A 25,054-nucleotide genomic window follows, 5' to 3' on the forward strand; every position below is an offset into this window, starting at 1 on the left:
ACTGATTCAACGATATCTCGCAGGCAGATCGGCGGATTGTTCCGATAACTCAGATTGCAGTTATGCATCGAGGAGTGACTTATCAGCTTTCAGGTAATAGACATCAAATCAGGTCCAATAATCGTTATCATTCAAGGTAAACTATGAAATTTACCAGGTCCAAGGAACATATAGATGATGACAAAGGCAATGGGGCCATCTTGAACCACGAAATAGTGGTGGTACCAGGTGTCCGGAATGGGTAAGCGTGCCCTGCCAGCTAGCCGCACCCGTCAAGATTGACCCAAAGCGACAAATTCATTGTTATTTGGTGAATTCACCAAATTACTTTTGTGAGTCAAAATTTGGTATGCTGTCACTCATCATTTGAGTACCAGACAGGTCATATTTTGATACAACATCTCCGTATCTACCGTAAAGTAGGAGAAATGTATGACATTGGAGCGAGGGCGCTATGACAGAACAATCATCAAAACGCCATAGGAAAAAAATGCTATAGACATTCCAAACACGCGTGTGAAATATAATCTTCATTCTTCCTTTTGTTATCAAAAGGCATTACTGAAACCGAGTGATTGCTTAAACAAACTCTTCGTGACTGAAAATGGTTTAAGAGAATGTACAGCAAGAATGTAATGCGTCGGACGAGTCATTTAAAAATGTTGTAGCTCTCTTTTAAACATACGTGCAGAGGTTTGTGCTCGCACCTGAACATACTTAACATATTGTTTGATATTTTTAACCAGGTCTGAAATATGCGATATGATCCAGACACTGGAGCAATCAATCGGTCAACTCAGGGAAGAGCTGCGAGACAAAATGCCAGGTATCAATGACAGCCGACAGCAAGATGAAAGTAGTGTTACAATAGAAAATGAAGGGACAATAGCTGAAGTACAACCGTCAGTCTCAGAACAACATGTACAATCAGCGGACTGAAGAATCATAAAACGTTGGTTTTGGGGTATCAACCAATAATGTCGCAAAGTCACAAAACAATATGTTTATCTGGACCGCACAGCCAAATCGAATAAAACAAATTCGAAGAACGATTGAAATTTTTATATTTTATCGGATATTTTGTAGACAGATAAAATTGGTGTGGGACATGATGTCTAAGATGTCGCTGATTACCTCTTCGGCAAGATATACGAAAGTTATGAGTTCGTCAGCGATATTGACCGATGCGGGTAACGCACACGAAATAATACTCAGGAGTAGCAAGCGGTATGACGTATTATATATTATTGCCTGAATACATTGGTTTATGTACCCAGAGAGCAGGTCGACAATTTGCCGGACTCCAGGAGGACAAATTGTCAGCTGCTGCGAGGGCACCTAAACTCATGTATTCAGGCAATATTACATGCCTCTTAACAATTAATGCTACATGACATTTAGTTACATCCAGGGCATTTTCAAACAATTTTACCATTATCGACCAGTATCAAACACAGATTTTAACAAAAGTCACAATAGCAGTGCGCACAAGAATATTTTACATCTAGCACTAAATGTCTACTTTGACATCGAAAACGTCGAAGGGCTTCACTGGACCGGGTAACCATGGATACTGGTCAGTATATTATTCAACTCCCCAGATGTTCCTATTCAAATCAATGTACTGATTTTCACTCAGATCGAGGCATGTAATAAACTACAGTCTATCAGTAGTTTATGTACATGTAAGCTATTGAATAACGAGATGGTTCGCTAGAGAATAGTACGAGGTAACTGACGACAGCAGGTAATTGCGTTAATGATTGGGATGGCACGACTCAAATAGGGAGGTAGACTTTATAGATTTTACCAGACATACAGGTGTGGTTATTTTAGGGAGAAATTATGTGGCATAAGATTTTTTAAGTGATGTCACGGGGACGTGATGAGCAGTAATACTAGTAAGAAGTACTTTATTTCAAAGTGGAATTTTTAGTGTGAAGACTGTGAAGAGGCAGAGTCAAGTGACAAAGTTTTTGGCAAAGTCTATAGAGGACATGGGTACTTGAGTTTTATCACTTTTGGAAACTGTCTGCCAGTGCATGGATTGCAAAGGGAATAATGAACATCTACTTACTTGTAACAGGGTATTGCACTACTAGTACTCAGACGATTAATGCTGAATTCAAATGCACCCGTGGCCGCTTTACCGTTGATTAAGCCTGTCTGTTGCAAGCAGAAATTCTGTCTACAGAAGGATGATCAAACGGTTACTCTACCATGTATCAGTGGTGATAATGATTTTACTATTACAAATGGAATATTGCACACTTACTTTTGTGACAGGGTATTACACAAAAAGCCTTGAAGTACTAGATGGCTTGAAGCCGTGCATTCCTCCGAAAGAAACTCTAAATGTTACATAGTGAAAACTCTTTTCACAACACTTCACACGGTGAAGGCATTTCTCCGCTTCTGTCCTGTACAGAATCTGTGTGTGTGTCTCTGTGTGTATGTGTGTGTGTGTGTGTGTGTGTGTGTGTGTGTGTGCGCGCGCGCGTGCGTGCGTGCGTTCGTGCGCGTGAGCAATAGAGCACAAATATGCGCGTATACACGCCTCCTCGTTTAGTGAGGCTAAAATTTAGCAAAACTTGCAATTCAATTTTAAAAATACCCACATGATTTATTACAGTGACCCCAGTTATTTTAGATGTGTTACACACCCGTCCCTGTAGGAGATTCAATGAATCCCATTTTATGCCTTGGGTGGCATTAACAGGTATCAGTGAATAGCGTTTCTTATTTATTGAACACTTTTACGAACTGAAAACGATCCATAGATCGAATATTTGTCATATGTTGATGCCCTTACCGCACTATCCTGATTGACTTTTATGCCAATAGCACTGTCGATATTTAACAGTAAATGTCGAAATACACACGTTCAATGTCGTCAGATTAAACACAACCACTTTATGAATAACATTTTTATCAAGCAACGGGTAGAAATATATAATAAATCGGTATCACCCAACATCTCATGTTTCTTGTTTTGTGTTACTTGTACTGCATCAGAAAATCGACTTCGTCTCGTGTCTGATGCATCACAAATGACCCTTATTGTCAAAAGTGTCTCAAAATTTTTGAGGTGCAAGGCACGTTATGACAATGGAAGAGAACACCGTAACTATATAAAACATCGCAATTCCTGATTTTTCTATTTGGGTTACTTACTTATATAAGATTACCATCGTATATTAAAGGGTCAAAGTCGGCCATTTTTCATAAATTTTGTTGACTAGTGTACACTTCCACGACTTTGTAGCTGGAGTGTTCAATGAAGTACAGCTCTTGTTACTCGCGTACACAGCCATGACTTTTGTAGCTGAAATGTTCAATGGGTGTACAGCTTTTGTTGACTTGTGTACATTGCTACGACATTTGTAGCTGAAGTGTACCAATGATGAGCGTGAACATTTTTCGGAGATGTAGTATTATATTTGAACTTCATCTGAAATGTTAGAATTCCTCATGTATGCAATGAAGTTGCAATTTTCACAATAAAGTTTACTGTTTTAGAAGAAAATCTGATTGTGTGTCTTAAACTTTCCACATTAGAACTGGCAAAAATGAATTAGAATCTGTTTTTATCGTTTTAGTTTGGGGTGTTGAATGTGATGAGATACTATACCCAATGTTGTGACATTTACAAAGGGGGAACACGGGGTTAAATGTACCCTACATTCAACAACTGAGCATCCTTGTGAGCATGCACACCAACATGACATTTGCTCGACAGAAGTGCAAAGTCTAAATGCATCAATGACACGAGACCCGTACTTCCCCGTTGTTGTCTTGTCTATGAACTTTTTGTGCATGCAAAAAAAAAGCTTTCTGAGATCGCCATTTTCTCCTTAACGGAATGGTGATAGGAAATATATTGCTGTCGATATTTGTCACGAAATTGTTAAACCATTCCAAATGTTTAGTAAAACCAAGGTGAAATCTGCAACCCGTCAGATGCGTCGATAAAGAAACAAAAATTCCGCAATTTCTCGGTTTCTTTGAGTGTAATTCTTGGATTTGGCAGGAAGTACATTTGTACTATGCCGGGGCACGAACCCAGAAAGCATTAGCAACCGGGAGCCTTAAAGATCATGAGGTGTCAGAGAGAGTGTCATCTCATTGACCTTTCTGTGAAATGTAATTTCCTTACTTTCATTTTCGCCGTCACAGGTCGTTTGCAGGTTTCTGATTCAGCGATATCTCGCTGACAAATTGGCTCAATATATCGACAACTCTAATGGCGGTTATGCTTCAAGGAGTGACTTGCCAGGTAATTTCGAAGTTAAAAAAAATTTCAGGAAAAATGAGCGACTAAAGCAGTATTCAATGGAAAGCCTAATCTTTTACGGCACGTAAGTGATCAGGCTGGTGCAGTCCAATACATCCAGTTGAACATGGCTCAAGTGTGAAATATTGTTATTTCTGGCTGATCGAGAGGGGCTGTAATTTTAGTCATCTGTGATTATAGTTTGCCACGTGTAACAATTAAATATTGTTTTTGCTAGGGTTTCGGAACATTTTGGTAAATTCTGCTACCAAATACCAGAAATATATTATAACCTTTACACACCAGAAGCCTTGGTTAGATTATGATAGTACGCGCCTCGAAAGTGAAATTTTGCTCAAATTTTCCTTTACGGAATTCTAACCATACTCTTACCAAATCAAGAATAAAATTCAGGGGTCACCAAGCAAAGTTTGGTCATGCCAGATATTACAAATAACCTCGCATTTACCGATATTACAAATTCAAAATGGTCGACATCCCTGTGTTAAATCTTTGTAGAAAAAGAAAATTATCGATCTTCGAAAAAACTAGGACGATGAAAACATTTCTTACTCGAAGAGATTTATAATAAGCCCCCACAAGTGGTAAATCAGAAAAGATTTGTAAAAATTTGAGAGTCTGAATATCTGTCCCCGAGCCGCATTCTACTTTAAGGGGTTTGTTACTCTCACTTTCTCTTTTTGTAGCTGAACACTATCATATGTTATTTGTTTTCGTTATTAGATTGAAACTATACGATATAATCCAGCGACTTGAGAGGTCAATCCATCAACTCAGGGAGGAATTACGAGACAAGCTGCGAGGTATCGATGACCTGCGACAGCAAGACGATTTTATGAGAGAAGATATGGGACAAAGTGAAACGCCGCCACCAGATGGGAAAGTTTAGGGAACTGAACCCTGAAACAAAACAGCAAAACACAGGATAAGACCAGGAGAAACAAACGTTAGCCAGAAAAGCATTCGTCGAGTTGAATACTGTTCTGCAAGCGTACACATGATCAAAGATAAAATTCCACAGTGTTTAGACATTCGTGTCGACAGATACTGTGTGACAGAAAAAAGTGAATGAAAAGGATATATCTGTGAGGCTTTATAACAAATATTCAACTTTAATGTTAAAAATGAATTCTACCCTGCCCAGATTAAGATCCGTTTGTTGGCAATAACAACTTGACATTAATTATAACACACAGGCGAGCTGTGTTGATACGTTGAACGACGCGCTTTTTTAGGCGATTGAAGGAGTTGAACAAGAAATTGCAATTTGCAGATACAATATTACTGTTAGATAGTAAATGATGAGGTGATACTGTTTTAATAAATATTCATTATGTTTGAGTGAAGCGGATGTCAGACTCATGAAGGATACTGGGCTAAAGCCTTCTAATGGTTGAATCAGTTGTTGTCTATAAATAAATACCGACAAAACCACTTGGATAATTGCATTGTAGCCTAGCATGAGCGAACTTTTCTAACTCTTCACTCTGTCTGCAGAGAAAAGTTATGTCAACGATTGACTGTGTGTGAATTTCATAGAAACAGTTCAGAAAATATTAACTTAGGTAGAGAATTACCTATAGCTTTTGCTGTGCTAGACTCTGCCGTTGAAATGCATGTAGAAATGTAAGAAAATCCCATAGCGGACAAAAAAAAGATTTTACTGGTTCTTGACGGTTGCGAAAGTGACAAGGGCCCGGAATTGCCACGATGGTTGTGAGGTTATCGCAATAGTTGATGTTTCGCTGAATGCAAAAAAAAATTCTATTTTGGTATGGATAGGAGACGGCGGCCTGATGACAAAGTAGAGCGATTAGCAGATATTAATATTAAAACTGTGTATGAGTTAGACATCACTTCAGGACGCACGTAACGTAATGTGCTAGACAAATGAGTATGACTGATAACCACTATAGCTAATAATGTACATGATATATTGTTTTTCGCATAGATGTAAAAGACACATTTCATTTCATATGGCAAGGTAGAATGCGCCTCGGAGACAATCCCGTTTGGGTTATAGTAAAAAATATATTTCTTTAACCTGAGTGGACAGTTTCTGCTGGTGGATATTTACTTGTCCCCGAGTCTGTCTGATAGCTCAGTAAAAAGCTTCGTGCTTTCCGCTTCGTGCTTTTCCGATTACTATATGTGTTTGTACTGTGTCTGTGTGTCGTCTGCTCCACGCACACTGTGTTGCTCGGTCGCGCACAGGATTGTAACATCTAAGTCGGTTACTGTGACCAACTCTTTTGGGTTGGAAACGGTGGCCGACTGGTTTTGTGTGAGGCCTAGCAGCTAGACGATGTTGCCGTGAGTGTGTGGGGGTTCGAATCCCGTTCGGGTTATAGTATAATATAGACGTTTCTCAAACATATTACTATCCCAGGATTACAATATTTCTATTCTATCCCTAATTTTGTTAACTCATGATGTAAATACAATTTTTCTCTCGTCTTCATAAAGTTAACAAAGGGATTGCGGTCATTTTGAATACGTTGGTCTAAAGTTCCTTACGGAAAGTTTGAGTAAACATCAAGTCTTTCAATTTCGAGGCGCTTTGTACTTTACCTTTGAAGAGTATAAGCTTACGGATGACAGAAAAATATGTAGACAAGAAATAAATGATGTAGGCCTACACTTAAGGTAGAACGCATCTTGGGGACAGATATTCGGACTCCAAAACTTTCACAATTCTTTTCGGATATACCACTTGTGGGGGTGCATTTTAAAGCTCTCGATATAAGAAAACTTTTCACTGGCTAAGTGTTTCGAAATTTTATGGGGTGTCGGCATTTTGAATTTTATATATCGGTAAATCTGAGTTATTTGTTTCTGTAGTATCAAAATTTGCCAGGTCACCCCCGATTTTTATTCTTGATTTTGAATTCCAATGGTTGGAAGATTACTTAAGGAATGTTTGAGCAAAAGTTTAAGTCTTTCACTTTCGAGGCGTATACCACCTTAAGACAGAATCTGCAGCAATAATTTTGAATAACTTAACACCGGAGACATAACATGAAGACACAGGTTTTTGCTATGGCACAATCAGATCACGGATCGGTACATCCACAAATACAATCCGTAGTCGTACAGTCATTAATACAAAAAAAATCAACGTTTGATAACTTTCGATAGCATTTTATGTACGTTCTTACATTAACGACACCGAAGATAAAATTTGTTTGAATGGAAGTTTTGTAAAAATACAGAAAACCAAGCGTACGAAAGTCAACAACGCAAATGGTACTTTGGCAGGTCGCCATTTCTTGTAAGCTGCGTCACCATGCAGACACTGTACCGTTGCAAATAGCGACGAAACAATAGGCGTTTCTCAACCGTTGGCGGCAGAACAGTGATTCGAATGGAAGAAGGTATGTCTACATGAAACATGATGAACCTTATTTATGATTCATGTAGATAATAGAATAGAGTCACTATTGAAAGTCGTTTGTGATTGCATTACCAAGATAAAATGTTGGAAGTAAGTTCGCACCATAGGAGATTCACGAGAAGAGCAAGAAGCGAGCATCAATGAATATGAGGTATAATATAATTACTCCATCTGAGCATGTCAGGCAGATTTACAACTTTTCATTGTAGCTTTTCATTTCAAAAAAATTATAGATTGCTTTCAGTTTGGAGTGCTGGCATCACAGAAGTACCTTTTTGGTAGACTTTAGTAGAAATATTGGCTTACGAGCTAGCTCGTAATAGAATAATTAAAGGTATCGCGAAATTAATTAACGCGGTTTGTTATCAATAAACTTGTACTATAGTATATAACACACTGAATTTGCTCTATAAGTAAAATAAAGGTTGCATGGTCATTAGAACTTATTTAATCGGCACCACATTTTAGTTTAATCTGGAACATTAAAGGAATTTACATCACTGCTTGTATATCATTTTACCTATGAAAACTGGGTTTCAATTTGCATGTGATATCGCAGGCCGTTTTCACGAACTCGCATGTCAAGTTGTATTCAACTTTGTATTGCGCAGATGAAGCGGACACATTATATGGTAATCGATGCCCGATGCGGCTGTAATTTCTGTTGGCGCTTTGCCCGTTTTTTTTTCCAAATTTGAATACTCTTTCTGAATAATCAGGACGGAGTCCCCTTTGTAAGACCTCCGTTCTTCCCTGGGCAGAGAAAAAAAACAGAACAGACAGGAGACATGTAAAGACATTCCATGCATTGTAGAGACCGTGTTTTAATGCGACTGTTGGCGAAGCAAGGACATTCGGTCATCTCATTGGAAGAGCACAATGGGTTGAATCACCTTGCACTGTGAACGCAGTGCAAGGACCGTTCTGCGTGAATGGGCGCAGCCGCTTCTCTGCCAAAAATAAAACCCTCTTTTGCAAAGCAATGAACCAATACAAATGTTCATTTGAAAAAAAATTAAAATAGCGATGTCCAACTACGACCTATTCAGGTCATATTAGAATATGTATTCTACAATTGGCGACAAATGATTACCTACTGTAGTTCATAAACACCGTCGGACCGAAGATAGTCAGTGCCTGGCGACTCCGCACCGGAGCTATACATGAGAGCCAGCTAACCCGACATACCAGCTGGACACACACATTGGCAGACAAAATAGGCTAAACACTTAAGGTACGTTTGATATTATGAACGTTTGACTCCGATCATGTTGGTAATCAAAGGTAACTTCGCTTGCGGGACATGACTTTTGAAACCAGAATCTCCGCCATGTTTGTGACAGATATTTAAATGTTTACTCTCTCCATAACAACTTCTTTTCGAAGCCTAAAGGTCGAGCCGAACATTACCGGAGATTACATAATAGGTAACTCTATATGCTGGTATCCCTGGTGTCGAGGATATCAGAGAAACGTTGGAATGTCCTTGAATGTTCCTATATTTTCTGCCAACGTAACAAAGGCGTACTTCTTTTATTATTCTGCTGAATGAGGCTACAGACAGCAGCCATGTATATTATGGCAAACTGTTTACAAGCATGCATTCCACAAGAGGGCAAATTTTACGAGCTATTCAAACATCAAAGAAATATCACGCATTATACTGAAATGATTATCGTATAGTGCAGTAAGAGTCGGGTTACGGCAGAATCAAGTCATTTCAATCATACATGTTGAGTCGACAAAAAGTGGTGTGAAAATCACAAAGTGTCAGCCAGACAGCCAGGCCGTTTTGTTTTGGTTCTTTTGCCATGCACCACGGCCACAATGGTTATGTAGGTTACAAATATGAAATACGTTCTGAAATATAGAAAACGACACTGCTCTTAAGTAACCTTGAGTATAAATATCGTTGCACCGAAGGATGGTATTGTTGTTTTCAGCGACATATAGTTGCTGCCCCCCCCCCCCCCGTCAACCGGCAATGTCATCTTCAGTAACCTTTTATGCAAATATCATGGTACTACAACTATAGACTCGTACCACAAGCACGGCAATGTTGTGACGCGAATATCGTTTTGCCACTGTAACCTTGAACGTCATATTGCTGCAATGCTATAAGAAGCGATATTGTCAGTTTCAGTAACCTTGATCGCAACTGTCGCTGGATGGATGCAATGAGACAATGTCATTTCAGTGACGAGGATCCTAATATAGTTCTACTATATGTGAACCAATCTTTGTTGTCAGCCTGTCTTTATAGCTATTTTTACAGAGGGGAAACGAACAAATGCATGGCTAAAAACATGAAATAATCCAAAGATGTTGAATAGCCCAATGAGTCCTTCACAATAAACTGCGCATGAAGAGAGTTTAAATAGGCACCGTGTCATAAAGAACGACGTGCTGTAAAGACCTTTGCAGCAGCTGCAGTATTTGTTTGGTATTTCAGTGTGTCGACTGTTCGTTAACTCCTTTTGGCAAACATCTCTGCAGGGGAATTTTGAAAACACGATTCCTACTTTTTTCAGACATCCGCCAACGGCATCTTCAAAAAGTATTCAAATACCATCATACACACATATTTTATATGATTTTGAAATCGCCCTTTCTCGGGCCATGTCCCCTGCCAATATCAATATAGGTTTACCAATATTGCTGTGTTTACTCTTCAATGTGAAGTAGTTCAAACTTGCCTTAGCTGCGTCAAATATCAACCTTTCACATTACAGTGCTGTAATTCGGTCCCATACGTTTAATTTATCCAAGACGCTGTCTCACTGTCAAAAATTGAAAAAAAAGTCTACAACAATCATGATATATTTTCACTAAGGCCACCTACTTATATTCCGATTTATTGACCAAGGTTTTTGGCCGAGTGGTTGTGTGTGCTAGTTTCATTGCTTGGTGAATTGGTGCACAGGGTCAATGGTTCAACATCCATGGCAGGCAGGACAAAATTGTATAACACTTGATGATTTTTCTTTTCTCCTAGTTCTGTGTATCAACCACAGAGTCCCTGTTCTTCTCCCTATAAAGGTAGTCCAAACTTTCCCTTGGCAGAGCTTTGCTGACCTCCATCCACGGTAACAATCGATATTGCTATGATAAAAGAGCTCCTCGCATAAATAGACTCCTCAGAGATCCTGTCGCTGGGTGGATGGATGCTACAGTCATGAACTTTCTTTATATCCTTGCCATCACTCTAAATTCACATCTCCTGAGAAATAAACGAAAACATATCCTTCACAGGATCATAAATAATCAAACTTGCTTTCCAACACCTCTTTCAAAATCACTTCTTCGTCGGAGACAGAAGACCATGAATGTTTCAAACACTTGGGAAACAATTTTATCAGCAAAGACAAAGTCACAGTCTCGGCGGATAGAATTGCAAATATCGACTGGTAGCTATATTAAAAACAGATGGATCATTTTAAGTCAATGGGGTCAAAAATGCTGGTGTCAGTGATGTCAATCTCACTCCCATCGTACACTGTAAAAATAGTGGACGCTAGACGCGTCTTTACGCGTTCAAAATGTACATGTCGGTGTTCAAATTTGAACGGCTAGTGTTCATATTGTTAACACTAGTGTTCATATTATTAACAATGGTGTTCTAAACCTGAACACGTAGTGTTAACAAGCATCTCCTTCAAGTGTTCAAAAACTCAGCATCACAGAAATTTTACAATACTGTGAAACAATTAACAATCTTTTGTGTTTTTTTACTTTACAATAGCTATCTTAAATTTACTACTGCCTCACTGTCCGGCAAACGTACACGGATTTTGATGTAACGAATTTCACACTAAGTGAAAAATATTTCCGGTCTACAATTGCTGAAAGCATGTTTTTTTATGAAAAACGAAGTATACAAAATAATTTTACACGTTTATTACGGGTTGAAATTTTGAAAATTTAAAAAGAAAATCAGAAAACCACCATGAACGTATTAATTTTAACATCGGCGTGCAAGAGGCGTTCTACTTCTAAACACTTGGTGTTCAAGTTTGGTGCCTTTTCCTATCCCATGATGCATCAAAACGGAAGTTGCGACATTTTTCTTGTAAGCGCACCCTGAGGTCGTGATCGTGCGGATTCAAGACCAGAAAGGGTAAGTTTTCTCTCCAAAATAGTAAAAGGTATTAGATTTTTAGGCATCTGTATTATTATCCTTCGAAATTAATTGTATTGTACTTTGAAATAGCTTAACTACGTGAAGAACCCTTTTTTTCAGTGGCTGGTATGCCAACAACTAGCTGTGAATACGCAGTGGTACTTTTGGCCATGGCCTATCGATCGATCTCACTCGGGTCAAGGGTCATCGTAACACAACTGCAGCGATAACCCTTGATCTGAGCGCGATCGATGCGCCTTGCATAGTACAGCTGCGTAATCACAGCTAACACAAGTCTTTTAGTAGACACAATCGCAAGTAAAACATCAATTAAACACCGTAGAGTATACAATGTATTGTTTCAGCGTATGAGAGTTTGGCCTTTTTATTTTAATCACTTGATGACAAGAAAAAGCCAATATTTTGTAACAGTATTGAAAAGAGGCACTGTATATGAAAGTCTCCCCTTTTCCTTAGCCTAATCAGCCCCTTGTCTTTCATTTAAAGTCTCATCTCGCCATATTACCTATTTTTGCATTATTTTCAGGATGTAAAAAGTTGGATTTAACTGAAAATCGAAGAGCTGTTACAGAAGCTGGTGGTACAGATAATGAAGAAGATGAGTGTACAGGTAGCTGTCTGGAAACAAACTTAAGAATCTCAGTTCATCTCTAATGTAGATTTAAACTTCCAAGGGTCAGTAACTGAATTTTGATAAGTTTCTGTATTTTTTGTCTGAATTAATCTAAGCTTTGGTAGCATGCTATGATCAACTAAATGTTGCCGGAGAATAAGCTTTCACAGACGTGTAGTCTCCCTTATCAGATGCAAGGGTGGAATGAAAAATTAAAGCTGAAGGCGACAGAAAATTCAGAGTAAAAATGTCCAATCTGAATTACAGAATTTTCTGAAATTTTCACTCTGAATTTTCTGTCACTTTCTGTGTCAATTTTTCGTTTCCCCTCGCATCTGATGAAGGAGACTTCACGTCTTTGAAAGCTTATGTCCCTGTAACATTTAGTTGATCATAGCATGCTACAAAACCTAAGATTATTTGTATTGTAGCTCAACACGTCTCTTGTTCTTAGCAACTGGTTTTTAGCTTTGCTGTCAGCTAAATAGGTTGATGTGCAGCATTGTCCTCAAATTTGTACATCCCATGGTTTTTATTCATAACAGCCTGTACGAATCCTTTAATATTTGGATTAAAGGTCCCCAGGGATTACCCTAATCAGATATGTTCAAATTATGATAACATATGCAAATTTATATTTTTGGTGCTAATTTTGCTTTTTTTAGCAAAAATCTTCTTCTCTCTTACTGACGTCTTCAATATTTGGTAAACATGTCCCTAAGGATGACCTTAGTCAAATTTGTGCTAGTTGTGATGAAATATTCAATTTTTTATATTTCATGGCAAATTGTGTCATTTTTTGGTCTTTAAACACTCTTCTTCATAACTGCTAATTGAACAGCTTTGATATTTAGGACATAGATCTCTACTGATAGCCTCTTTCAGATTGTTCAAATTATGCACAAATTTGCAACTTTGCATTTTTAAGACATTAAAGACATTTCAGATATTTTTAAGATATAAGGGATTACCAGGATGTGATATATTCAATTGATTTACCGTAAAAAAAAAAAATTGGTATAAAAATTAATAGCAGGGAATACCAGAAATTGAAAGGTCTTTACGAATATGTTTTTAATTTCTGAGAAGTAGATTTTTTGAAATGTCACCGATTTATTCCAGTGTTTATTTAAGGATATTACAAACAAACAAACCTATTTGTTAATGAAGGACTTGGTTGGAAAAGGAAATAGGTTTTACCCTGCCAACATGAGGGACCCACTTTCCCCACTTTCTGCATGTTGTGCCTTACTGTGACACTTTGACATCTTAACATGTGTCTACTTTAGTGAGGACAACTAAATACCATGTGCACTAGAGAAGCCTTGACTATTTTTTTTTCTTCAAAATTTACAATTGTCTATACAAGAGGAAATGTCTTTAAGAAACCATCTTACAAAAATGGAGTATGCATTTCATACATGTACGTGTTTCAACACAATAAGTAAGCCAAATTTTGAGCTTTTTCAGATGATTTTTTGTACGTTTTAAACAAGTATGAACATAATACGTAATCCACAATATTTAAGTAAAACTTGTTTTTTCATTACTTTGTTCATATTTTTAAAACTATCTACAGTGTTTATGGGGATTTTTTATCGCTTATGTTTTTGATAGGAGGGTGTTAATACCGTTGGTATTTTCTTCTGACAAACTTTACAGACAAATTGATAATGTTTATTCGCCCATTTTACAGTAAATTATTGTATTTTACTCTAAAAATGTTTTTAGAATAAAATAATTTTACTGACTATCAGTGGTCTGTAATGTTATTTCAAGGCTTGAACACCCCCTGAACGCCCAAAATTAAAGGTGTTCAACAAGCGTGCATCATGTGTTCTAGCCTTTAACGCACTTATCGTTGAACGGCGTCCATGCGTTCAAAAAGTGTTACAACCCTTTGAACGCGTAAATGCGTTCAATTTTTTGAACACATTTCATGTGCAACGTGTGTTCAGGTATGGAACACCATCGTGTTCAATATAATGTCTGATGAACAAGTAGCGTTCAAAATCTGCACACGTGTGTTCAAAAATTGAACGTTGGTTGAACACGTGGTGTTAAATTTCTGAACGTCTGGACGCGTTCAAAAAGTGTTACAAAAAGGCGTTTAATTGGTGTTCTATCCTTGAACACTTAACTTTACAGTGTAGGGGGAGGGCATACCAGGCTATGTCGTATCAGATTACGTTTTAAACTTCCGACATAAACTATTACCGACATTGGGAGAATTGAGACGTTTGCACTCAGGCCTAAGACGTATCTTGACCGCTGAGTGAAGTCAATGGTAAAATGTCCTTGATTTTTTTGTCTTTTCTTAAAATTGGTTACGTAAGTTGTCAGCTCGAATCCTATCAAATTACTGTAGCACACGTCTGTACGTGGTTCTGCTTAACGTGCTAATCTCACGTTTGCGCGGCTTCGTTTCCTTGCGTGTTAGTTTGTTTGTTTCACGATTGCTGATTTTTTTCTTGTCAACAAGAACTAAAACAGGTTTTTGGTCGCAATTCATGTTACACTTTTTATATTAGGATCAAAGCCCGATTCTCTTCTTTCTCTTTGCCCACCTCTTATTGTGACAAATTTATTTGCATAGTTACTGATTTCACAAGGCGACCAAAGCATTTCTATGATGAAACGGCAGCTATTGTGGAGTGCAGTGTTGGATGTCTGGCAGAATTTACCACCAACAATTATCATGATATTTACCCCCGAATTCACATCAGTGATTAGACTATGAAATTATCTCGTTTTCTTTACTGTTTTCTTTGAAGGCTTCCCCTTTTACAACCGCGATGGAGGGCAGTAATTCCATGGATAGCTTACAAAAGCTATATTTCTCAGCGGTGGAAAGAGCAGACGTCCGCACATTGCAAGACGTTTTGAAACAGAAGTCTCGATTTGACGTCGATGCCGTGAATGCCGATGGCAAGACTGCATTTCAGTTGGCAATCAAGTGTAACAGTACCGGTGAGTTGGCATTTTTGTGTCTGTCTATCTGTCTGTCTGTCTGTCTGTCTGTCTGTCTGTCTGTCAATAAATGTATGCATGTATATTAAAGTGTCGTACGTATGTATGTATGTATGTATGTATGTATGTATGTATGTATGTATGTATGTATGTATGTATGTATGTATGTATGTATGTATGTATGTATGTATGTATGTATGGACAGATTTAAGACACATGGCGAAATCAACTTCTACTCTTATTGGAACAACGCTTGAAGATTTCAGCACTATCCATAATTCGTACGTCAACATTTCCCAATCAGAATTTCAGTGATTTAATATGATGTTCAGGAGATTTTAAAATCTCTTCTTTCATTAATTCAAGGTACATCACTCACGAAAATGTTAAATATTAAAAATTAAATGTGAAAATGTTAAATAATTGTCTGCCATGTTATACACTTTTTAGCTGTTGTTTTCTCTAATCCAGAGCTTCTAGAGCCAGATACGTCATATCATTCGTCGATAAACTTTAAGACATAGCATCTTTTGTGTGAAAAAATGTTTGTTGTTGTTGTTGTTATTGTTGTTGTTATCACTGTGTTTTGCTTAATCAACAGACGTAATAAGAATATTACTACACCACAACGTCAATATTGGAGACGCCTTATTTCATGCAATCAAAGAACAGTTCATCAAAGCCATCGAACTGATACTGAATCATCCACAGGTAAGTCCTCTGCTATTGCAGCTATGCTGTTTGTAGCTCCAGTGTCCGCAAATGAGAGTAAGTGAGCCAGAGAGTCTGCGTATGTGTGTCTTTGTGTGTCTGTTGGCTCGATATCGCGATATTAACGAATAATATTTCAATGAACGGTTGTGGATGGATGCTTGATCTTACTTGCGAGAAAATTCAAACTGAAAATGGAGTAATAGTTCAAATACAATAGCGCGAGACCTAATCAAACGCCTGATTATCACTCCGTGATTGCCAAACGCATTCACTTTTGAGAGTTATTTAAAATTCAAATTGGCCGCCATCCTTATGGAGAAAAATATAATTTTCTATGTTCGAAAAACATGAAAAGGTTTCTTACACCAACAGCTTTAAAATGAACCCCCACAAGTGGTATATCAGAAAAGATTGTAAAGTTTGAGAGTCCACATTTGTGTCCCCGAAGTGCGTTCTACCTACGTCGTTAAGCGCATCTATGTATTTTGGGAGTGGCTTCCTTCGGCCCCTCTCAACTCTATCCTCTTTAGGTAAGACGTACAGCGATATTAATTAACGCCGACCCTAAAACTAAACCTACCCTAATTCTACATCATCTAAGGTTTGATTTGATTTCATCCAGCCAATAAAAGTCCCACAATTAAAATGTTATCATCCCGAGGGAGGGATGAGGAAATCTTTCCGCATGTGAACATTTTGCTAATTCGGAAGGGGGACGTACATTTCCTCTAATTTATAGGGTCAAGACTTGATCGATGCTCACGCTGGAAGTTCAAGCGAAGAATTCCACCGGATACGACTCCCTGATATGGCTGCACACCACAATGACCACGATATCATCAAGGTAATTGTTTTACAGTGTCAAGTATATTGGTGATTCATTTTGAATATCTGATATGTCTGTATGAACACCAAGCCTAGACTGAAGAAAGTGGGATCTGCATGTGATGTACATCGCATTCAATATATGCAAATCAGCTTGTAGGTGTCAATCACCCAATGCATTTCAACCTCTGCTCTGGTTGGTTCAGTGTCATTTCCATCTTGACAGTCAACAAGTGAGTACAGTCTTGCGTTGTCCACAACTCTTTGTGTAGTATAGATCCTCGTGTTGAGTCCGAGGTCCAGTTACCAGTAAAAGTACTTTTTTAGAGTTTCGCTTTTCGAGTTCGTTTCAATTTTTAGCTTCCTGTATTTTCTTTCACATGCTTTATAGTCTGTTATCCGTTTATTTCAGTTTTTAACCCTGATGAAGTGGGATTAAGCCCACGAAACGTCGGACAATAAAATTTAGTTTGTAGTGAAGAACACTGTGTCCTAGAGTTGGTGCTGCTTGACCTATCCTGTCAATATATATATATATATATATATATATATATATATATATATATATAATATATAATATATATATATATATATATATATATCTATCTCTGTATGTCTTAATATTACAAATTACTCATAACAAGTGTGTCACTTTAAAAGAAAAGCAGGTTAGCTTACATTTGCAGATTTTAAAGACATTACTCCACCATCGTGTTAAAGATAGATAGATAGCTAGATAGATAGCTAGATAGCTAGCTAGCTAGATAGCTAGATAGATAGATAGATAGATAGATAGATAGATAGATAGATAGATAGACAGACAGATAGATAGATAGAGTTAGATAGATAGATAGAGATAGACAGACAGACAGACAGACAGACAGAAAGACAGACAGACAGACAGACAGACAGTCAGACAGACAGACAGACAGATAGACAGATAGATAGATAGATAGATAGATAGATAGATAGATAGATAGATAGATAGATAGATAGATAGATAGATAGATAGATAGAGAGATGATAGATAGATAGATAGATAGATAGATAGATAGATAGATAGATAGATAGATAGATAGATAGATAGATAGATAGATAGATAGATAGATAGATAGTGATACCAAACATACCAAATGCCGTCCACTTCAATAAAACTGCATATACAGCATGAAATATATAGACAAAGTATAAAATATGTCTCAAAAATTTGCTTGAGGTATTAAATTGTTGTAATTAAACTACATTAATCTTTTCGATCGGATAGTTGAGTTTTCTATTTTCCAGTGGCAAAAGAAGAAGGCGCCAATTCAAATTGGTGGCAGTAACTGAACGCTCCCTGTCAAATTTTATTCTGACAAAATGTAGAATTAGCAGACCAATGACCTGTATACCATATTGACATTTTCCCATTATTATTTTTTTAAAGTTACTCATTAAGAGGGGAGCAACTCCAATTGCCGTATCCAGCTATCAGACTGAGAACCACACCATTCAACGTTGCATTGGTAAACTGAATGTATACAAGGCAATGGCCAGTGAAGCCTACATGTGTGTCATCGAAACGGAGACAGAGACTAAACCAGACCCCTTCCAAAGAGCTTTCGAGGTATGGAACAGATGTAGAACACCAAATAAAATCAGGCATCCGTTTGTTTTCTTCATAGACCATAAGAATACCATGTCCCATAATATGCGCCCACGTGGTTCATTTTCCGCAACTTACGTACAGTTTACAGTAACCGTTAACGTAACTTACATTTCGAAGAGAACGAATGTTGTTCAGAGGTTGCTAGCCAATGAACAAAAGGACACATCATATGTGTAGAACGGTCATGTCTTCACCGCGAGGAAGCTCCAAGGGGCAAACCCGAATAATGCGGAGTTCAAGCAAAGCCGTATCGCAATTGAAGATTATCCTAAGGCATCACTGTATAACGAAAGGCCCACATGAGAAAAGGCACACAACTACCATACAAAGAATCTGGGGTCAAGCGTTCTTCGCTTGTGTGCCTTGGCCCTTTACCAATAAAGAGAATAAAGCCGCCAAACAGTGCCGTCTGAATATCAAACGTTACACACTCTCTTTACTTGTGAAGTCGTTCCGTGTGAAATATTACTAACCGGTGATCGGTACAGATACAGCCCTAACATTTGCAAAACGTCATTTTCACAATTATTCAGACACTCTTAACCTTTGCAAATGATGTTTTGACACAACGGGAGTTAGTACACATTTTCGAAATAGTTATATTCCGAAATATTTTGGCCGTATTGGCCGCGTTCATGGCACTCTATTCGAGATCTCCATTTAATTTTAATAATCAAGACACGTTTGATATATATATATGCAAGCCCGTAAATGATATAAGATGTAAGAAACGATGTAAGGAAAGTAAAAACACTGTCTCGTGAGCACGAGATAGTTTCTCGTGAGCCTAAGAAACTTATCGTACGCATGAGAAACTGAAACGCGTTTTGTACAGTAAATGAAAAAAAATATATCGCGTGAGCACGAGATAGTTTCTCGTCCTTACAAAAATCTTCCTCACAAGGACCCATTTCGTGCCCATGCTGTTTAATTTGCTTTACAAAATATCCCTCATGAGCTTTTATTTATATGTACTGAGAAACGTCCCAAAGAACATTCGCAAGCGATAACTTTGTTCGGTTTTCTTTCACAGCTATGTCACAAATTGCGGGCAGAGAGTTCCAAAGAGTATGAATTTCGTGAAGAGTACCTAGAGCTTGCCGCAAAATGTGAGCAGTTCTCTGCTGATTTGCTCGGCCAGACGCGGGATTCCATCGAGCTGAAAACTGTACTCAGTCATGACTCCCAGATGAGTAAAAGAGGCGTTGGTAAGGAAAGTCGACCGATGAAGGTCTTGTATGCCGTACAAAGACAGCATAAGAAGGTATATGTAATGTTAAAGTTTTTGTCCGGAGCCAAGCAGGTTATAGATATCATTTGGTATAAATAATGTATCGATAATCTTGAATCGTCAGGACACAATCAAGCTACTTCGCTTATTCCAACGTTGGTTGCGCTGTCCTTAAGAATGGACTTAAGCTAGTAGACGTAAAAAATCGTGCACGCTCTTTATTGGTTATTCGAAGGATTCAACTAAATACGTCAAATACTTTGTCAAATACATTTTTAATAATGACTGGAGGTAATTTGATAAATCTTTGAAGAATTTAATGTTATCGCACTGAGAATAACACTGAACATGCATATCAACAAACATGCACGTCTCGGGAACCCCCCAACAATGATCGCATCTTCAATAATCAGCAGCTTGGTGCTATAGCTGCTTGGTACTCGTATAAACGTATCCGGTGTCCTTGATATGAATGCCTTTAACTTCAAGATTTGGTCTTTATTTTACAATTACAATTGACTTAGTGCAAGGATTGCGAGGAATGATTTCTCGTACATACCGAAAACCCACTTACTTATCGTCTGTACAGGAACAGTTTGTACGATGTTAGGGTCATTGCTCTCCTCACAGCATGGTGTATAGTCAACAAAATACCGTAGGAAACACACACAGAATGAAAGAATCATCATTAAGATGAAAGAGATTTCCAAGGACGATGCGTATTTTTCCTTTGTCATGGATAAATCATTAGTCCTTTACTCCTCTCAGTTTGTGGTTCATCCACACTGTCAGCAACAACTGATTGAACTCTGGTATCGAGGCTTGGAGAATTGGCGAGACTCCAGCTGGATACGCAATGTCGTCATTTCCACTGTGATCATACTGGCTTTCCCGTACTAAGCCTGCTGTACCTCATCTATCCGTACGGAAGATATGGAAGATTCATGAGAATACCGTAAGTGTTACTTATTGGACCTTCGAACGTCAACTCTCTTCAACATTTGGAAGCGAAAACGAAATAACACTAAACATACATTCTGTTATATATAGAGTTATTAGAAAGCGTACCAATGAGGTCGAGATGGTTATTATAGATGTACTATACTAAAGCATCGTAAAAGTATACCTGTTTTTAATGCGATACATTTTGCAAAACTGGACGTGAATAGATTCGTATGAGAAATCACGCACAATTTTAAAGCTTACAAGGTGTCGAAAGACATGTGACAAAACTTGCCTTCGATAATCCCGCCTACTGATATAACATGTGCATGTATTTATTAGGGTATGCGCCTCGAAAATGAAAGACTTAAACTTTTGCAATGAAGCTTTCGAAAATTCTGTTAACAAATCAAGAATAAAAATCAGGGTGGGACCGCGCAACATTTTTCTACTGGAGAGACAGATTACCAAAAAGTTTCCCGATATGTGAAATTCAAATTATGGCTGTCATCCATGTGTTAACTCTATGAGGAAAATAAGATTTTCGATTTTCGAAAAACTAAGACACTGAAAAGCTTTCGAACACCAAAGGCTTTAAAATGAGTCCCAAAAAGTGGTAGATCAAAATAGAATTGATAAAATTTGAAAGTCTGAATATCTGTCCCAGAGGCACGTTCTACCTGAAAGAAATATGTGACACGGATTTACCTACCGTGTATATAATAGTAAGCAAACAGCTTCATTGACAACGTTCAGTTCAGCTAGCTTAGGGTTTATATTATGCCATCATGACCTTTACTAACTGTCTACAAAACACTGATAATGAATCTCACAAGTTGCCTGAATTGCGCACAACGTCGTAACGTAGATGATCGTTAAATTTTGTGCGACGTAATGATCAATATGGATTATGATTGGCAGATATGTCAAGTTTTTGATGCACTCGGCGTCCTACATGTGTTCCTTGCATTTCTATTCATGGCTACCACGCACCTCGAAAATCGCACTGAGGAAAACATAGAGCTTGAAAATAAAAGAGCTGAACTTGAATACTTGAAGAGAATGAGTGAACAGCGAGGACCTCGACCTACCAAAGTAGAACTCCTTATAGTAATCTGGATTGTTGGTACGTCTTGACTGATTTTTTTCCTTCGGGTCTCAAACTCAACATCCACTGGTACCCTATCTACTGCCCCTCAATGCCCACAAATGTAGACCACATCTATAAACATCAAATTGTCTGTCAATGATAACTTGACAACGACTTTACCCGTCGAACAGTTCGGTCATACTAGAAATGGTAAGATAGACCATCTTCTATTGTGAATGACTTTGGACCGAAATACTTGAAACAATGGTCTGATCATCGCTACCTGAACATATCATAACATATAGTAGTACGTATCTATCTATCTATCTATCTATCTATCTATCTCTATCTATCTATCTATCTATCTATCTATCTATCCATCCATCCATCCATCCATCCATCCATCCATCCATCCATCAATCCACCCACCCACCCACCCATCCATCCATCCATCCATCCATCCATCCATCTATCTATCATCTATCATCTATCTATCTATCTATCTATCTATCTATCTATCTATCTATCTATCTATCTATCTATCTAGCTAGCTAGCTAGCTAGCTAGCTAGCTAGCTAGCCGTGCGTCCGTCTGTCCTTTTTCTGTCTACCTGTCTGTCTGTGCCCTTAGCATGCCGGTTAACCGGCGAGTTAGGTTATCGCACGTAGCCAGTAGATACAGTGGTTTGCTTTGAAGCATTGGCATTACGCGAAGTAGATTTTATATTGCTAATTGAAGTGTTGCTAACAATGTCAGGGTAATTGTCAGCTGAGCATTAATTCCAGTCAACGACAGAGAAATCAACTCTGCAAAAGTTGAAACATTATCTTGCAGCAGATAAGATGTAGTCAAAACAACCAAATCTAACTGCGAGTGATAAGGCTAAGTGCTTGGACATATTGGTGGTGGTGTTTAGACTACGTTTGCATGACCGTCTGCTAGACAATATTGCAACTTTTTCAGAGTTGATTATTTTATGATCGACCAATGCTACGCTTAGCTGCTAATTGCACCCGACAGTGTTGGCAACATCTCTATTTAGACAGTATGTCTAGTTCGTCTTATGCCAATGCTTCAAAGCAAACCACTGTAACACTGATACCAACAGTATACATAGATACATACATAGATAAATACATAGATACATACATAAATACATAGATACATAGATACATAGATACATGCATGCATGCATGCATGCATGCATGCATGCATACATACATACATACATACATACATACATACATACATACATACATACATACATACATACATACATACATACATACATACATACATACATACATACATACATACATATTTGATTCAACTTACGTGATTCGTACACAAATTGTGCATTTTCTCAAGTTTCGCTCACGTGACAAGACTTTTTACTTGGATGCTCAATCTGATAACTTGAAGTTAATCAAAACGTTTATTTAACGATGACCTTTCCGTATTCATTGTATGCTGCCCAACGAAGGAATGACATGGCGAGAAATCCGTGAAATGTGGAATTCTGGTCTTTCCGATTACTTGACCAACCCCTGGAATATACTCGATGTGATACAGCTGACGTTGTACTGGGCGTGGCTTGGTTTTAGGATCACCTCAGTTATCATGGTGAGTAAACTTTGTGCAGGGTAGTTAGTTATACATGTAACTCCCAACGAAAAACAAATAAATAACTTTAAATGTAGACATTCACCTGTAATCTAAATATGCCCATATATGGTCAAAGGGGCGTACTTTGGTATTCAAAATGCCTATGTGAGGGCGATGTTTTTAAAAGCGGCCACCCGCTTAAAATCTGTGATTGGTTAGATTTTCTCTTTCCATGGTAACTGTGGCAAAATTGGAACAGGCGACAGTATACCTTTCAAGTTGCTTCGTTGCCCCTGAAAAGTTGTAATTGATTCCAAGTGTACACGGTAAACGAAGATAGTCGGCCATGTTTACAGGAACGCCGGTAGCACAACTGTATACAGTACCATCCATTAATATTTTCAGTGCCTGATTTCTGTACTCATATTGTCGCCTTTTCTGATTCTTTTTGTTTGTTTGACGAAGTCTGTACATCGGTTGTTTTGAACTACACTTCCCCGCTGAGGTATAGTAGCTTGGGTTCATTTTCACAATCACATGAGCGCAAACTGCCTTGCATGTCAATTGTAGTAATCGACATCGTGTTTTTGTTTTTGTTCTGTCTAGTTGTTTGGAAGCTCAATAGACCAAGTGGACTCGTTCTTCGGTAACCCTGATATATCTACCATAACCCTTTTAGTAATATATCTACCTTTAGGGGGTTTGGTGGCAACGTTTTCTTTGTACCGAACGAAAGCGCGCTTCATTCAGATTTTGACTCTGGGACTGACTACGTCAGTTCCGAATATCAGAATAATGAGACGCTCTTTACTTCGCCCAGAAACGCTACCATGAATCCTGCCTTGAAGGAGAGACTCCACGAGATACTTGACGCCATCACCAAAGTCTCGGATAAGATAGAGACCTCAGCGACTTACGAAGAAGCAGTTGCAAAAATATCCCTGCAACTGGAGAGGATCACCAGGCTGTTTCTGATCTGGCCGATGAGGAAGACTCTTCGAGCTATTCTTTTGATCACATGGACAAACTTGATGCCATTTTCGAGAATTTCATGTACGCAAAGCCGCGCGGACAGTGGGACCAGTACGACCCGACGCTGATCGCCGACCTCATCATGGCTGTCGCCAACGTCATCAGCGTCATCCGTTTCCTGAGGGTGATGGTGATAAACGAATACGTAGGACCTCTTCAGATCTCTGTCGGTAAAATGTTGACGGACATTATGAAGTTTATGTTCATCTTTGGTTTAGTGTGGGTTGCCTTTGCGCTTGGTTTGACTCAAGTGTACTGGGGATACGGCCCGGAGTCCATGCTACAATGCATGGAAGAAGTCTCATACGCAGAATGCTATGGAAGAAGATTCTTTGCAGAGTATGTGACCTTTATCTATCTATCTGCCTTGTATCTTGACTAACGATGATGATCGCAGCCTATGTATGTATGTACTTACGTGTGTGCGTATGTATATGCACTATGTATGTATGTATGTATGTATGTATGTATGTATGTATGTATGTATGTATGTATGTATGTATGTATTATATGTATGTATGTATGTATGTGTGTATGTATGTATGTATGTATGTA

The 25,054-nt window shown here is 38.2% G+C and overlaps 2 protein-coding genes and 1 long non-coding RNA gene across 4 annotated transcripts in view; all 3 read left to right on the top strand.

Annotated features, from left to right (window-relative positions):
- Positions 1 to 3,526, top strand: part of LOC139140278 (short transient receptor potential channel 5-like) — a 29,826-nt gene extending 26,300 nt beyond the window's left edge. For both annotated transcript variants that reach the window (XM_070709421.1, XM_070709423.1), the window contains 2 exons: positions 1 to 93; positions 747 to 3,526. The exon at positions 1 to 93 is cut by the window's left edge and continues 14 nt beyond it. In XM_070709421.1, coding sequence (XP_070565522.1) covers positions 1 to 93; positions 747 to 939 — 286 coding nt within the window. In that variant the 3' untranslated portion in view covers positions 940 to 3,526. The remainder of the gene's footprint in view (positions 94 to 746) is intronic.
- Positions 3,527 to 16,921: 13,395 nt separating this feature from the next.
- LOC139140280 (short transient receptor potential channel 4-like) lies at positions 16,922 to 23,485 on the top strand. The gene is made up of 6 exons (XM_070709425.1): positions 16,922 to 16,970; positions 18,378 to 18,557; positions 19,633 to 19,863; positions 20,599 to 20,785; positions 21,694 to 21,898; positions 23,346 to 23,485. The coding sequence occupies exons 1-4, from the start codon at positions 16,935 to 16,937 to the stop codon at positions 20,728 to 20,730; spliced, it is 579 nt and encodes a 192-aa protein (XP_070565526.1). The 5' UTR covers positions 16,922 to 16,934; the 3' UTR covers positions 20,731 to 20,785; positions 21,694 to 21,898; positions 23,346 to 23,485.
- On the top strand, positions 17,077 to 17,434 carry LOC139139620 (uncharacterized). Its single transcript, XR_011553841.1, has 2 exons — positions 17,077 to 17,184; positions 17,364 to 17,434. It is a non-coding gene; the product is annotated as an uncharacterized lncRNA (long non-coding RNA).
- Positions 23,486 to 25,054: the final 1,569 nt, after the last annotated feature.

Source organism: Ptychodera flava, chromosome 9, assembly GCF_041260155.1.
Source record: "Ptychodera flava strain L36383 chromosome 9, AS_Pfla_20210202, whole genome shotgun sequence".
Lineage (NCBI taxonomy): Eukaryota > Metazoa > Hemichordata > Enteropneusta > Ptychoderidae > Ptychodera > Ptychodera flava.